Source organism: Pseudopipra pipra, chromosome 6 (genome assembly GCF_036250125.1).
Source record: "Pseudopipra pipra isolate bDixPip1 chromosome 6, bDixPip1.hap1, whole genome shotgun sequence".
In the NCBI taxonomy this organism is placed as follows: Eukaryota; Metazoa; Chordata; class Aves; order Passeriformes; family Pipridae; genus Pseudopipra; species Pseudopipra pipra.
In genome coordinates, this window is record NC_087554.1 from 32858256 (window position 1) to 32873293 (window position 15038).

The 15038-nt window shown below is 36.1% G+C and overlaps 1 protein-coding gene across 14 annotated transcripts in view; it reads right to left on the reverse strand.

Annotated features, from left to right (window-relative positions):
* The window catches only part of RYR3 (ryanodine receptor 3), a 212354-nt gene that overhangs the window by 81798 nt on the left and 115518 nt on the right, over nucleotides 1-15038 (reverse strand). For 12 of the 14 annotated variants that reach the window (XM_064658435.1, XM_064658447.1, XM_064658445.1 and 9 more), the window contains exons 41-46: nucleotides 13306-13438; nucleotides 12302-12405; nucleotides 9348-9483; nucleotides 4522-4702; nucleotides 3944-4049; nucleotides 2619-2739 (exon numbers count right to left, since the gene is read on the reverse strand). In XM_064658435.1, the coding sequence (XP_064514505.1) occupies nucleotides 2619-2739; nucleotides 3944-4049; nucleotides 4522-4702; nucleotides 9348-9483; nucleotides 12302-12405; nucleotides 13306-13438 (781 nt within the window). The remainder of the gene's footprint in view (nucleotides 1-2618; nucleotides 2740-3943; nucleotides 4050-4521; nucleotides 4703-9347; nucleotides 9484-12301; nucleotides 12406-13305; nucleotides 13439-15038) is intronic. The other 2 variants (XM_064658448.1, XM_064658446.1) reach the window with 1 other exon arrangement.

The window sequence follows — 15038 nt, forward strand, 5'->3', positions numbered from 1 at the left end:
ATCAGAGTAGTAAGAGAAACAGGATAGCAACACTGCAGCCGAACCTCAACCCCATAGTGGCAACCCTTGAGGTACTTAGGTGGTTAGTCTTGGATAGTTTACCTGGGATACCTTGGATATTTACTTGGGAAGGAAAGATAACATCTTAAGAGAAGAACCACTCCACCCTTTGCACAGAGGCTTCCGTGGTGGTAGACAGGGTTGCCAAGGATATGAAGTAGCAGGCAGTGGAAGTGGGAGATTGCTGTATTATGCACTAAGCTGAGTGGCTTCATGACGTGTAAGAGAATTCCGTGATAACTTGTCTATACTTCACGGGAGGAGCTTATGTGAGGCAGGCAGAGATATCGAAGTAGAGTATCAAAGTCTCAAAGGATGGGTGAGATTGTGGTGTAGAGAAGAGGGATTTAGTCAGCTTGATTATAAAAGAGGGAGTCATTATGGGACAAGATGAACAAGTACAGAAATAGACTGCCAGCAAAATCTCAGCTCTGGATATGAGGAGAGCAGACTTCAGGCTGCTCAGAGAATTAGAAAGTAAGGTCCCCTGTGAAAGTGTTTTTGCAGGTGCTGAGGTCCATTAGTGCTGGTCACTTTTCAAACATCGCCTCCTAAGGACACAGAAGGTAATTCCGTAACGTCAGAAGTCAAGCAGATGAGGCAGAAGGCTGGCTTGGCTGAGCAGGGATCTTCTCTTGGAGATAAGGCAAAAAATGAAGGTGTATGCCCAGTGGAAGAAAGGTCAAGTGACATGGGAAGAATTCAGAGATGCTGCTTGCCGCTGTAGGGAGAAAATTCCTACGGCCAAAGCTCAACTGGAGTTGAAGCTGGCCAGAAATGTTAGGGGACAATAAAAAGAGTTTTTTCAAATGCATTAATGGCAATATATTAAACATATTTCAAATATATTAATTTGGCAGTATAGAAATATCATCAGCCCATTACTGGGTGAGGATGGTCACCTCACAAACAGGGACAGAGACAAGGCAGAGGTACTTAACACTTTCTTTGCCTCTGTCTTCAACACTGATAACAGACCAAGGGGATCTCGGTGCCCTGAGCTGGAAGACCAAGTCTGCGAGACTGATCAACTTCCAACTCAGCATAGTCTGTGATTCTGTGACTAATAAAAGAGAAATCAGGCATCTAGGATTAAACATCAGAGATCAGAGTGGAACATTATACCTAGAAACTGGGGGAAAGACAATAGGTATAGAGGAGCATCTTCTTCAGATCAAGACAATCCAGAAGCAAATATGCCTGATTTTCACTTCCTCTGAAAAAGTCATGGAAGAAATAACCAGCACAGTTCCAAGAAACAGCAAAGGTAATTAAAATGCAATATGCATGTGTGGCATTTTAATCAAGCAAGGACAAACAGGACTATATACTGAGAGTCATCAGTGACCTATAGTAGGAAGCAAAAAAAGGAGCTTAAAAGTCTGTGTACAACACTAAAGTCTTCTGTTTGGATAAATCATTAACAAAACTGATTGGGCAAGTAGACAGACGCACTTCAATGAAGACAACTCCAAGTTAATGCATCTGCAGGAAAATAAGACATGCCTACACGATGCTGAGCTCGTAACTGACATTACAAGGAGATCCAGAGGTCATCATTGAAAGTCTGTGATATCATCAACTCAATGTGGAGCTGCAGCCAAATGAGTCAACAGGATATTGGACACCATCAGAAAGGGGTACTCAGAATACGGGAGAGGGCATCATTTTGCTGCTATTTATATATATATAAAATAGAAAATTAACACATAAACCAAACACTTGTGTGCACACATTATCAGTACAACCTGCTCAGGTCTTGTGTACATCCCACAGATGTTTTCCATATATCGGGATTGCAGAATAGAGATAGCAAAAGTACACATTAGGCAACTAAAGTAGTTAAGGTAGTGGAGCAGTTATGATCAGAGACTAAGAAAAGTTTGGATTCTTAAGTTTTACAAAATGAGGACTGGAAAAGGATATAACTGAAATTAAGAATATTATTTATGTAGCTGACAAGGTGAATTAAGAACTGCTATACACCAAATCCCAAAACACTACAATTCAAATGTGTTAATTAAAATTAGTAGAGCATAAGTTTCTTTTTTCTTTTCTTTTTAATAAATGCATAAAATGTAGCAAATAGGGAAGTTCTAGAACTTATTGCCACAGGAGTTTGTGACTAGAGACATTATTCTAAAGAGATTAGATACATGCTTGGATACCACATCCAGAAACAGATGTTGATAGGCAGAGAGAGACACTGATCTTTCTAAACAAATGACTGGATGATGTGGAAATACAAAGAGACTGAGCCTAAGCTCACACATTTTACTTAAAGTGGTAGCATCTCTACAGCCACTGCTGAAGACAAAGTACCAGCCCATTAGTGTGATCTTTTAAAGTATTTCTTATGTTCTTACAGTCTCTGATCCACAGGAGCAAACATCTGTGCTACTAGAGCAGCTCTAATTGATACAGATCTAATTAAAATTTTTAAGAAGTTCTCAGCTTATATTTAACTCTAACAAAACCACTTTATTTTACACTTGAATGCTAATGTGCCAAAAGACTTTTATAAAAGATAACTAGTCTAATAAAAGTATTGTTCTTACCTTTGTTAACTGTTGACAGCTTTAGTGGTATACTTATAATCCCAACCAAATCTTCAGTTGGCACTAGAGATCGAAGGATAGATCTTATTCGAATAGCTTCCCCTTTTCCACTTTGAATAAGCTGTTAGAAAAAGTTTATCAATTTAGAAATTTAGTACTGATGGACATAAGAAAATTTTCCTCAAAATATTTATATTAATATGATTTTTTTAAACACTGGAAGAAAATTCACAGAAATTCAATTTATCTGAAAACTCTAATGAAGTTGCCAGTTTTCAGCTGTTCCTCCTTTTGCATCTGTTCTTATTTTGGTATCATATCAACGATTTCACAGTATTATAAATTCCCAATAACACAAAAAAACTCCTCAGTGATAAGATTTCTAAACCAATCAGATACGGTGATAAAACTGAAACTTACTGAAATACTCATGTTAACCACAGAATCTGAGGTACCAGGTTTTCAGCTTGCTTCTTTACGTTACAAACAGATGCAAATCTGCATGATGTGGCTATGCATTTTTCTATTATTTCTATGCCATAAAAATTTCAAAAGGCATTAACAATTAGGTGACCAATTCCTTTCAACTTCTTGCAGAAATCAGGTATTCATAGCCTGTGTCTGAACATCTCTACCAGTAATTTTCTTAACATAGAACTACTGTCTCTGGCAACAGAGAGCTACGTACAGCTAATAAAGTTAATAGCTTTGGTAGTAGTAAGTAGGCAGGCTACAAGCCAAACTCCTTCCTTCTTATTGTATTGAAATACATATAGCATTTTCATCTGGGCTTATACTACTAAAGAATTTTAAGTACTGAAGAGCAAAAGTCAATCTAACTAAAACCAAGTCTTCCCCGTGGCTTTTATGGGTTTTACAATTAAAACAGATATTTTACATATTTTTCCATGTATTCATTTGGTGTGGGCACCATATTTCATCGATGCACACAAAAGCAGCTCTGTATCACATTCTTATGAAAATTATTTTTATGCCTTTCTAGAGAACAGTAAAGGGCCAATTTCAGAAATTGTTATTAGACTGCTTGTTTAATTGTGCAACACTAGAAGTTCATATTTGCTTTTATTCCATAGTCATATAAAAATTATCAAAACTTTAGATAAATAGAAAGCATAAAGAAATTAAAAGACCATGATTTTTATAAGCAGCTTGCAGGGAATCAATTTATCTAGATACAGTAAGAAGCAATAAAGTCTACCTTCTGAAGGGAAGAACTCTTCAAACAGAGAAAGGTTTAGTTAGAGATGTACAGTTATGTTTACAAATCTCCTACATTTTCTGAGCAAGTGACAAAATGAACTTACATGCATTTCTGGTGCACAGCGTCCAAGTAAATCTATGAGAGCTGAGTAAAATGACATGATTGCATTACCCATGTGCACAGTCTCCTCTTCCTCCTCCTCCTCCTCACTAAAAAGTAAAGAAAAACAGTGAGCATTTTTGCTAATGTAAGTTTACAGCTCTTTTCTGGAGCTAGAGATGTGATCCAGAGACTATTAAACAGACATACTCAATTCTCCTTGGCTCTGGACTACAGCATTTTTATCCCTAGAGTAAGCATGCAACTGAACAGTAAGAGGTGACTTTACATGAGCCTTCTATCTTCCTCTTTTACTTTACCTTAACCTTAGCTTCATTCCACAACAGCCTTCTCCTTTGCTCTGTCCGTCAGGCTTTTTCTCTCTCTCTGTAACTCTCATTCCACTTTTACCCAGTTCATGCTTTATGAATTCCATACGGCAACGGCTTGTGGGTGCGAATCTCTAATGCTCTAGTTTTGTATAATACCTTACACAGCAGGGTCTATTATCCACTTATTGCAAGCAAGATTGAATCCGCTATGAAATCATCATTTGCCAAACAAGCTTTCACATTTACTTACCCTTCTCTTTTATATGCCTGGGAAGGAAGGTCACGAGCAGGATTCTCTGAGATTCTGATAGCTTCCTGCATAGCAGCCAGCAAACCATTTCCTCCTTCTCCCCTAAGGTCTGGCCCAAAGCACTCTGGCCGTCGAATAAGGAGCTTGACAACAACACTTGCATTTTCCTCAACACTTTCACCTGAGGACCAAAAAACACTATACAAACTTTCTCCAGAAATGTATACTTAAGTCAGAAGAAAACTTAATTTTTCTCCTAAATTTTGCAAAATATAAAACAAATCCTCATCCTAATAGTTGAAACCAAAGTGTATCAAGTTGGTATCATTGGATATGCTTTATCAAAACTGTACTGAGGTTTAAAAGTGCTAGTGTAGACTTGCCTTGCAGAAGTTTTACTGCATTAGAACTGTCCAATCTAGAACAGTTCACTTTGGAAGGTTAATTTTCTGGCAAAGACTAATCTCTCTGGTATAATGGCTAACAGTCCCAAGAGGCCAGAAGTCTGCTATTGGAGTGGGTGGGAAGGACAGGGAGAAAATAGAAGGAAGTTGTGACGACTCACAGATTAAGATAATGACTGTCTAGTAGAGAAAGGGAAAGCCATGCATGCAAACTGTATTGGGTTTGCATGATCAGGTTTTGGCAGCAGGGAGGGCCATAGGGGTGGCTTCTGTGAGAAGCCTCCACCAGAAGCTTCTGCCAGAAGCTTCTGCCAGGTCTGACAGAGCCAATGCCAAGACAAGGCTGAGCCAATCAGAACTGGTGGTAACATATTTAAGAAGGAGAAAAAAGTTATTGTGCAGATGTAATTGTAGCCAGAGAAGAGAGGTGAGATGAACAACTCTGCAGACACCAAGGTCAGTGGAGAAGGAAGGGAGAAGGTGCTCCAGGTGCCGGAGCTGAGGTTCCCCTGCAGCCTGCCATGCAGACCATGGTGAGTCAATGAGTCAACTGTGCCCCTGCAGCCCATGGGGGCCAGTGGGGGAGCAGAGATCCACCTGCAGCCCATGGAGGAGTCCCACACTGGAGCAGGTGAGAAAGAAGGCTCTGAACCCATGGGAAACCTCAGATTGATAGAGCAGCTTTGGTGGATATCTGGCATCCAGCCAGGGTCAATCCACCACACAAGCAAAGCAGAAAGATAAATTCATTCACTGTTTCCCAGGCAGATGTCTAGCCAGTTTCTAGAAAGGACCCCAGTACACATAATGGTTGTTTGGAAAGACAAGTTCCATAATCACAAATGTTCCCCTCTTCCTCCTCATTTTCCTGAGCTTTTATTGCTGAGCACAATGTCATGGTATGGAATATCCCTTCAGGTAGTCTGGACCAGCTGTCTCACTCGTGTCCACCTCTTGCCCACCCTGAACCTAACTGTGGCCAGCGAAGGAGGGGAAGGGGCAGGGTATGAAAACAAAGGAGAAAGCATTCATGCTGCACAAACACTGCTCAGCAACACTCAAAAGACTGGCATATTATCAACACTGTTAATCATAAATAAAAAGAGCAGCACTAAACAACTTGCTATGAAGAAAACTAACTCCATCCCATCCAGATGAGGGTGTGAGAGTTCTTTGAATTTTAACAGGCAAACTAAAGCAAGGAATGTTGCTTAATGTTATATCCTTGGTATTTCATCAGTGGAAAACTCATTTCAGAGTTTAATCTTCTCAATATGACTAAAGAATAATAAATTGTATTTTAGATTGAATATACCTAGAGTAAAATATCCTGATACTTTCCATTGCATGTTTAAATATTTGTTAAATTTGCTTGCTATTTAAAGCCTGAAATGGGATACTTCTTTTTTCATATATAAAAACTGCACTAAAATCAGTTTTAAAGATCACGGCTTGCCTGAAACAACCCCATTTGTAAGAATCATGTTTGGGAAATGTATGTATATTTTAAAAGCTAAAAGAGTTAGTTTAAGTATTCTATAAATTCAATACAGGCAAACAGGTTGTGAGCTAAGTGCTTGCTGAATGAAAGTCATTAAGAAAAGGAATCTTCATATAAATGAACTCTTTCCATGTAACTAACTGCTTTGTGGACTGCAGTTAGTGGTAGGAATAATAATTGGGTCAAAAGCTCAGCTTGTGGTTAAATGCAACTGTTTAGAAATTCATAGTGGCTATCTTATAAAGAATACTGATAATCTATAGGATGATATGAAATTAGGGGACATGTAGGAAGAAAAATTGCAAGAAAAGAAAGAGTTCACAGTCAGTGAACTCATGATTTCAGTAGCCTGGACCATCAGTATCTATATTTCGCATGCAAGCTACAATATTAAATCAGTACAGAATGACAGTAGCAAGTTCATATTAAACTGAACGTTGTAGCTTTAGCAGTCACCAAAAAAACAGGACTAGAAACTGTAATTTAGCTGAGAGCAGCAGTGGTGTTACCAGCCAAGTTGTAGTCAATGGAAGACACCACTGTAGGTGAGATAACTGGGACTGACTGGCTCTAGGAGCAACTAAACACTTTAAACTTGTCAGTGTTGTATTTTTCCAACTTAAAACACTGGTATGATCTTAATATGGAACATAGGGAACATAGGGAGAGAGAAAACAGCCTCAACTTGCAGCCAGGGAGGTTTAGATTGGTTGTTCGGAAAAATGTCTTCATTGAATGGGTTGTTGAGCGTTGGAACAGGCTGCCCAGGGAAATGGTGAAATCACCATTCCTGGACATATTTAAAAGACATGTAGATGTGTTGCTTAGGGACATGGTTTAGTGGTGGACTTGGCAGTATTAGGTTAATGGTTGGACTCAGTGGTCTTACGGGTATTTTCCAACCCATAAAGGTCTTTTCCAGCTGAAAGGATTCAATGATTCTAAACTTTATTTACTGACTTTGCAGAGATTCTGCCTTTTGTTTAGGGTAATTTTCTTATTTTCTCTCTTTTTTTTTTTTTTCCTCCTTTTCACACAGCAGGGAAAAAAACAGGATTTAAAATCCCAAAGTCAACCATTTTAGTTTCATTTGGCTAAGGCCTTCCAAGTGAAAATTTTAGAAATAATTAAGTAAAATCTATTATCAAAAAAACTCATTACATACCTCACTACAGATATACAAATGACCATCAAAACATGCACAACATTCGTATAATTACCAGATACTACCAAATCCTTGCATGTTTTATGTACGTTTTGAGGAGACAAATAGAAAACACTCTTACAAATTGTAAGGGGCTGTTTGAATCCACATTGCAGAATCAAATAGCAAACACAAATAAAATCATAAAATGTAATTAATTTTTAGTTTAATAAAAGCACTACCAATATTGGCTTGAGTAGCTCATTTCCAATACAATTTAGATTTAAATGTTAAAAATTTATCTAGATTTGGGCATTTTTTGACACACCAGTGATACATTTTGTAAGAATTGCAATTTCTAGTAAAAGAAAAAAAACCCTTGCAGGTAGTTTTAATTTAGAATGTGCAGGAAAGAAACTTGCTTCAAGAACAAAGGTGAAATTAATCCTTAATATCACTCACTGAAGTCAATAAAAGTTTATAAGGAGTTATTAGTTCACATTTTCAACTGCTTGTACACTACATTTGTCATTAGACTCTTATTCTGACCTTCTCTGTATATATATTTCTTTTTCATATCCCTTCTGATTGGATATCAAACTGTTGAAAATAGCTTTAATATCTTGCAGTCTGCTCTAATTTACCTCATAGGTCAAGTTAATGAAGAAGTTTGCTTGAAGAAAGAAGCTTTGCTTATTCCAAGGATTCATTGGCCAGAACCAAAATTCATTCATATGTTTACAAGTGTGTTTGTTGCTTTTATCTCAAAACCCACATTTTACTAATTTATTTGTAATTATCCTCTCAAGGAGAGGACACAAAGAAATTACTAACCTAATTTCAAAAGAGCTGAACCGTACCCAAACCCGTAATAATGAGAAGATTCAAAACCCCAACCAGAACTGTTTTTCAGAAATAAAACCACCGAAACACTTGAAATTGAAACTTGATTCTACTGACTAGCGGTCCATCCATCAAAGTTTACTCTTCATACTAAATAAACTATCACAAGAAAGACTGGAGTTATTTTCATCTAATTTTATAGAGCACTGTTAGCATTTATTTATACTGTTTAAAATTATTTCCCTTTCCCTCCCCTAGCTGCCCTTTAAAACATACTGGCAGATAAAACAGGTGGTACCCTGATAAACCTTCTGGTCTCATCTAATCTCTAATCTAAATTACTATTTTGATGAAAATTCACTTGAGCTGAAGTATATTCTTGAGTGGTATTTAGATAAGTCAGATTTGATTTTAACATATTTACTTAATAAATTGCAAAAGGAAATTGCCCACAGAAGCAAGTTATCGAAGAAGATTTTATCTTTTTTGAAGATGTTAAATGTAAGATACAGTCAGGAAGCTTTACAAACATCGATTGCTCAGGATTATGGAAATTTACTTTTTGTAATGCAAAATGCCTTAATTATAAGCCTCTAAATCTCCCAATGGTGTAGTGGCCAAGATAGGTCTAAAATCAGTGCTCAATGGTTATGTTTATAACCAGTGTATGGAGTACATGTAAATACTTGAGGAATCATTTGCAACCATAACAGGTTGATCTACTAATTTATGTGATTTGCAAAAAGATTAAGAAAAAAATACAATTAAGAAGATTCAAAAAATTTACAATAATTGGCATATACCAATAATCTTGCATTTGTAATGAGAAGAATATGCATTAATCTCTCTTCAGTCATTAACACATTTTTATGGTTAGGAAACTAATTTAAAGGAAACATTTGATGGAATTTGGACGCCAAGAAATTACACTTACCGTTAACAAAAACTGCAAATCGTAAGAATGACAGGTAGCGTTCACCCTCTATGGGGTTCCATCCAATGTCTGGATATCCTTTAGCCAGCAATACTGGACAGCTTTGCAAGCCACAGCCTGCCAGGTAGGTAACAACCTACAATACAGAAGCAATCATTTATTCGGGTGTTCAGACATAAATTTCTAAATATACCTATAAAAAAAAAAAATCGCATAGCATTTTTTTTTAAATCAACATTTTTTATGTACTAGGCATTTCACCTAAGGAACTATCAATCTCATTATTTTATCAGTCATGGTTTCTTTTGATGATGATGAAAAAAGGCTAGCACTCTTTATTTCTGAAGTTACCTAATTATATGACGACACAACAATACAAAACCAAGAACAAATGTGGAATGTGAGAAGTAGAACAAAATATTGTAGATTCTAGACCTATTTAAAGGACATAAGCAAACGCTAAAATACTATTTAACAACTTTAAAATCATACCAATAGCCATGTATGGTTAATTTGCTACAACAGCAAAATAAATATTACATCAAAATTTTATATATTGTAATTCTGATTTTAATAGATACAAAACCAATTACATTTTGCAAGAGGTTGATAAATATCAATAAACAGTTTTAAGAGTCTGAAACCTGAACAATTAAAAATTTTGGTATTATGTAAATTCCTAACACAGCATTTCTTATCAAGAGGAGTATCTTTAACTAAGTGAAATCTTAAAGAAATTATGAAAAAATTCTTTAATTATAGTAAACTGAATTTCTGAAGGAGTTATATCTCTGCTGATACAGTACCCAAATTGCCTCCAAAAGGCTGCAACAGATGAAAAATGGGCTGATGTGAAAAACTTGCTTATGACAGTATGCAGTAAGGAAGTTACTCAGAGCACTCTGTGCAAAAAGTATGCAATTCCTATCAGGACTTGATAGTTTTCAAGCATGCATTCAGAAGATATAAGTGAAATGCAGCTTATATAAAATGTGATTAAAACAGTAGAATAAATCTCTTTTTCTTCTCTTTTCAGAAGTTACAATGTTACCACCAAGCCACATAATTTTAACGTATTCAGTTTACTCCAGTGTATCATCAGGCCACGGGATACATTCCTTGTGCAGTCTTCCACCTTCCACACATTCACACATTTGCAGTAAAAAGTTTAAATTTCCAATGGCAAAAGTTCAAAAGTTAGGTTGTCTATGTGTAATTAATTTGCTTTGAACACAGGCTTTATGGTACAAACTTTAGTCACATAGAAATGCTGTATCATTTTATGAATAGGGTATGTCTGCCACATTCATCAACTGATAGCTAGAGAGTATTAGTTTTTTCTTGTTATTTGGTTCATAGATGTCTTTACTGAATAACATCCACATACTGCACTAGGTAAAGTTACTGACTCAGCAAAGGCAATATGTTACAGCCAATACATTACCACTGTAATGTATGATGAATGACTGATGAATTCGGAAAGCCAATCTGAGACATATACAGCCTGATTTTTCAGCATAAAATACTGCTTATGTTGCAGTTGATATATGTAAGTGTTCGAAAATTCAGTACTTGTACGGTGCCAAGTATTTCAAGGTAAGCAATCAGTAAATTATAAACATGCAGTTAATAATCAACAGTGAAATTCACAGAATCACAGAATATGCCAAGTCGAAAGGAAGCCACCAGGATCATTGAGTCCAATTCCCAACCCTGCACAGGATCATCCCCAAGAGTCACATTATGTGCCCAAAAGTATTGACCAAATGCTTCTTGAACTCAGTCAGGCTTGGTGCTCTGACCAGGTGCTGACTTGCTCTACAGTATTTTCCATGAAAATATAAGACAGTCGCTGGTAGTGTTCTAGTCACTAGTGTTGTATCCCAAGGGTTGATATCAATACCATTTAATTTCTTTATTAATGACAGGGCAGAGTGTACTCTAGGCAATTTTGCAGGTGATACAGAATTGATAATTCTTCTCAACACTAATTTTTCCTAATCAGTTTATTTCCGTACTGTCTCACACCGTTTCCATTCATATTATTGTCTCTGTCTTCTAGCTATTCCCATTATATGCCCATTTATTCCAATTTCACAACTTTTCCTCTCCTACACCACAAGTTGATCACAAACACTCCCACAACCAGTTCCACTCTCATCACAGGATTCTGCCATACTGCACAGAGATTTTCCCTGTGCTAAGCTATCATTTAGGTGCTTAACTGTTCCCTCCATTTATATTAAATGCTGCCTTCTGTTTTCTGTACTCCAATGCAGTGTTACCACATATCACTTCCTTTTGCTGCTTTCCTCCTCTTCTGACTGTGCATCTCTAAATCTGTTTTTCTCCTGCAATATACAAAGAACTTTCATGCAATTTTTTTATATTTTACCACCATTTCTGGTTCATCCTGCCTCTCCTCACATCCCCCTTTATTCCTAATCATTGCCAACAACTTGAGTCCTGGGTTCAGTTTCCCACTGCAACTACTCTTCAAATCATGTTCCACCTTTCCTCTTCAAATACCTGCCCTTCCATTCTCTTAGCTATAACCTTCATCACCACCAATCTCTATGATTTAAACCAAAAGACCTGTGTCCTTTTTTTCACATTCTCCTCTTAATTCTCTCTTTTTTTCTCCCCAAACAATGCTTCTTGATATTCCTGTCTCCTGTTTCATGTCTTTTTTCTTGCCGTCCTTTCTAGCTGATAACAATAGTGAAAAGATGCCTAAAATAGAAATAAATCTCTTTTGCTGTGATTCCCAATAAGCATAAAGCAAAATAAGGGAAAATAGTGCTGATTCAATCTTACCATAAAACAGCACATACCTAGAGTAGGTGTTTCTGAGCAAATCATATCCAAGAATTACTATCATCAAACTTGCCCTCAAACCCTTCTAGCACAAGTACACCATCTAATAAATAGGTAAAAGGTCAGTGACCACTTACCTTATCAAGGTCTGGCTCCTCCAATGCAAGTGCAAGCTCATTGTTGTCCATAACAGAGGCTGCTGCAACATCTAGCGGTGTCGAACCTCTCATTGAAGGAAATGCTGCAGAAGTCAATAAACACTAATTAAATTGAGTTTGCAGTAATCACATTCATGCAGCAGAGGGCAGCGATCTCGCTGGAATCTAGAACATAAATATATTCATAGTACTTTGTAGGGCTGTTCTTCATTCAAGAGTATGGTCAACTGTTTTCAATATCATGAAAATAAATGCTGAAATTTTCTTCTGACTTGACATCCACATCTATAAATATACTCAATCACACTGGTTTCAAATGCAGATGAAAAAAGACAGTATTAACAACATAGCAAATCAGAGGAATACTATTTCTTTAGCAGAGCAACATGTTAACTTTGTAATTCTGCACAACCCTATCAATTCCAGATTTTAAAATATGTCTAAATTTAGCCAAAAGAGACACTTCAAGCTTCAGTTACCTGTTTTCTTTCTTTAATCTTTTCCCATTTTCTGTGTTTATTATGGTCAAATGCAGGCATGAACAGCTAAAGCACTGTGATATCACACACTATCTTGCCTTGTTATATGTTATTATTATAGCCATCTATCTAGCCAACACAATTTTCCTTGTATTACAAATCTAATGCACATGCATTAAAAAACATACATTCAGTATTCCAAACGAAAAATATGAAATTTACTTCAATGGTGTAAACTGCAGAGGCAAGGAAAATGAAACCAGATGAAACAGGCAAACACCACACAGGGTCAATTTAATCTCAGATTGAATGGAACTATTCTGTTTCTAATATAATTCACAGACACATGAGGATGAAACAAAAATGATAAAAAAAAAAAAGTTAGAGGTGAAACCACAAAGTGGTTTAAGCATGTTTCAATTTGCTATACTAATTAGACACTAGTTTTGTGATATCACGGTTGCTCCTACTCTTGCTTTTAGCTGTTACAGTTACATGACATACCCAGTCCAACACTGCTGTTTTCCAGTAAGTAACTGAGATGCTCAAACATGGCCTTCTGGTTTTGACGACTAATTCGACAGAAGTAGCACAGGAATCGGCAACAGCTTGCTACCATCTTAGGAAAAGCGATCTGCTGAAGAAGAAAGTTGACAAAGCAGTGAAATATGTTAATTACCAATCTGTTCCAATTCTTCTTCCTGCAGTCCTAACAAGGAAATTATGGTGAAGTTACCAAGGTGATAAGCATCTGACAGTTGCTTTGGTTCTAACTTAAAAAAAGAACCCGCATTTCCTTTTTACTTTCACATTCATTAGGCTGTTAAAATGTTAAAAAACCGTTTTGCAGAGGACTATAGGGGACATATAAGGGCAAAAAATGCAGAAATAATTCTCATTAAAGCAATTTGCAGACTAGCAAATGCAGTTATACAAAAACACTGTCTTAGCAGCTTTACAATAACAAGGTCGACCTGCAATATTATATCACAGAAGAATAAAGAATATTCAAGAGCCTCAGTTTCTCCTCCCATGCTACAATAAGAATACACAACCTGAAATTAACAAGTTGTGCCATTCTCACATTTTACTACAAGGAGATGAAAGAACAAGATCAAAATGACAGATTTTTCTGTCTGAATTATTAAATTTACCAGTATATAGCACGCGTAAAAAAGTATCAAGTTCATTTGCAAACCTATGTCCTAAGGATACTCACAAAATTAATGAGAAAATTCATTACCATCAAGAAGAATTATTTTTTAAATAATCTTGCTTGTACCCTTTAGACACAAGAAGGAATATATTCTCTATATTATATATATTCTATAATATTCAAGCATTTTGATCACAATATAATGAGGTTTTTAATTTCTATTATATCCTCCCTCCTTCACTTCATACCTTTACACTATAAATAATACTGTTTATACTTTATTATAATGAAGTCTAACAACTGTTACTTTATGGAACTCTAATTCATTCTAAGTACAACCTTTTTACTTAACAAGACAACAATCTTGCAAAAAAAGTGATTATGTAATTAAATGTGATATCATATGTATTATCCTTACAGGTGCACTTCTTAACTTCCGGAGACGTGATAAATTGTAGTTTTACTTTGGCATAGGTGTTTTGCTAATATATGCAGCTCATTTGCCTATTTCAAACATAAAGGAGCTATTATGTACAAGCAGCATTATCTAGCATTCTGGCTCTTAAATGTAGGGTAGATGAAAATGGATTCCTTAATTCATCAAAACTTTCAATAAAGTTTCCACTCCCCAGATTACAGAGAATTTAACAGAATGTGTGACATAACTTTGTTTAGAAAACTATGTTAACAGTAATACTGCTAAAAATCGTCATTTCAGAAATTCCTCATTATTGTCAGGAATACATATGAGTATGGAATTCTAAAACTTTCAATCATTAGGAAATAACTTTGAAGTAAAATAGTTCAATTCTGACCATCAAAAAGGTGGTTGTTTGGGATTCTTTGAAAATGAATGAATGACCAACATCACAAACCCATATGACATTAAGGTTCCAAAATTGTAGCATCTATAGACTTTAAAAGAACTATTTTAGGCATTAAGGTACACACTAAAACCTAAATGTAATGAAAATTTTCACAGCTTGCCCAATAATTTTCTGGGATATACATTTCACAAATAAAGTACCTTTCCAGGATTTTCTTAGCCAGTAATAGCAAAGGTTACTGAGATACCTTCAAC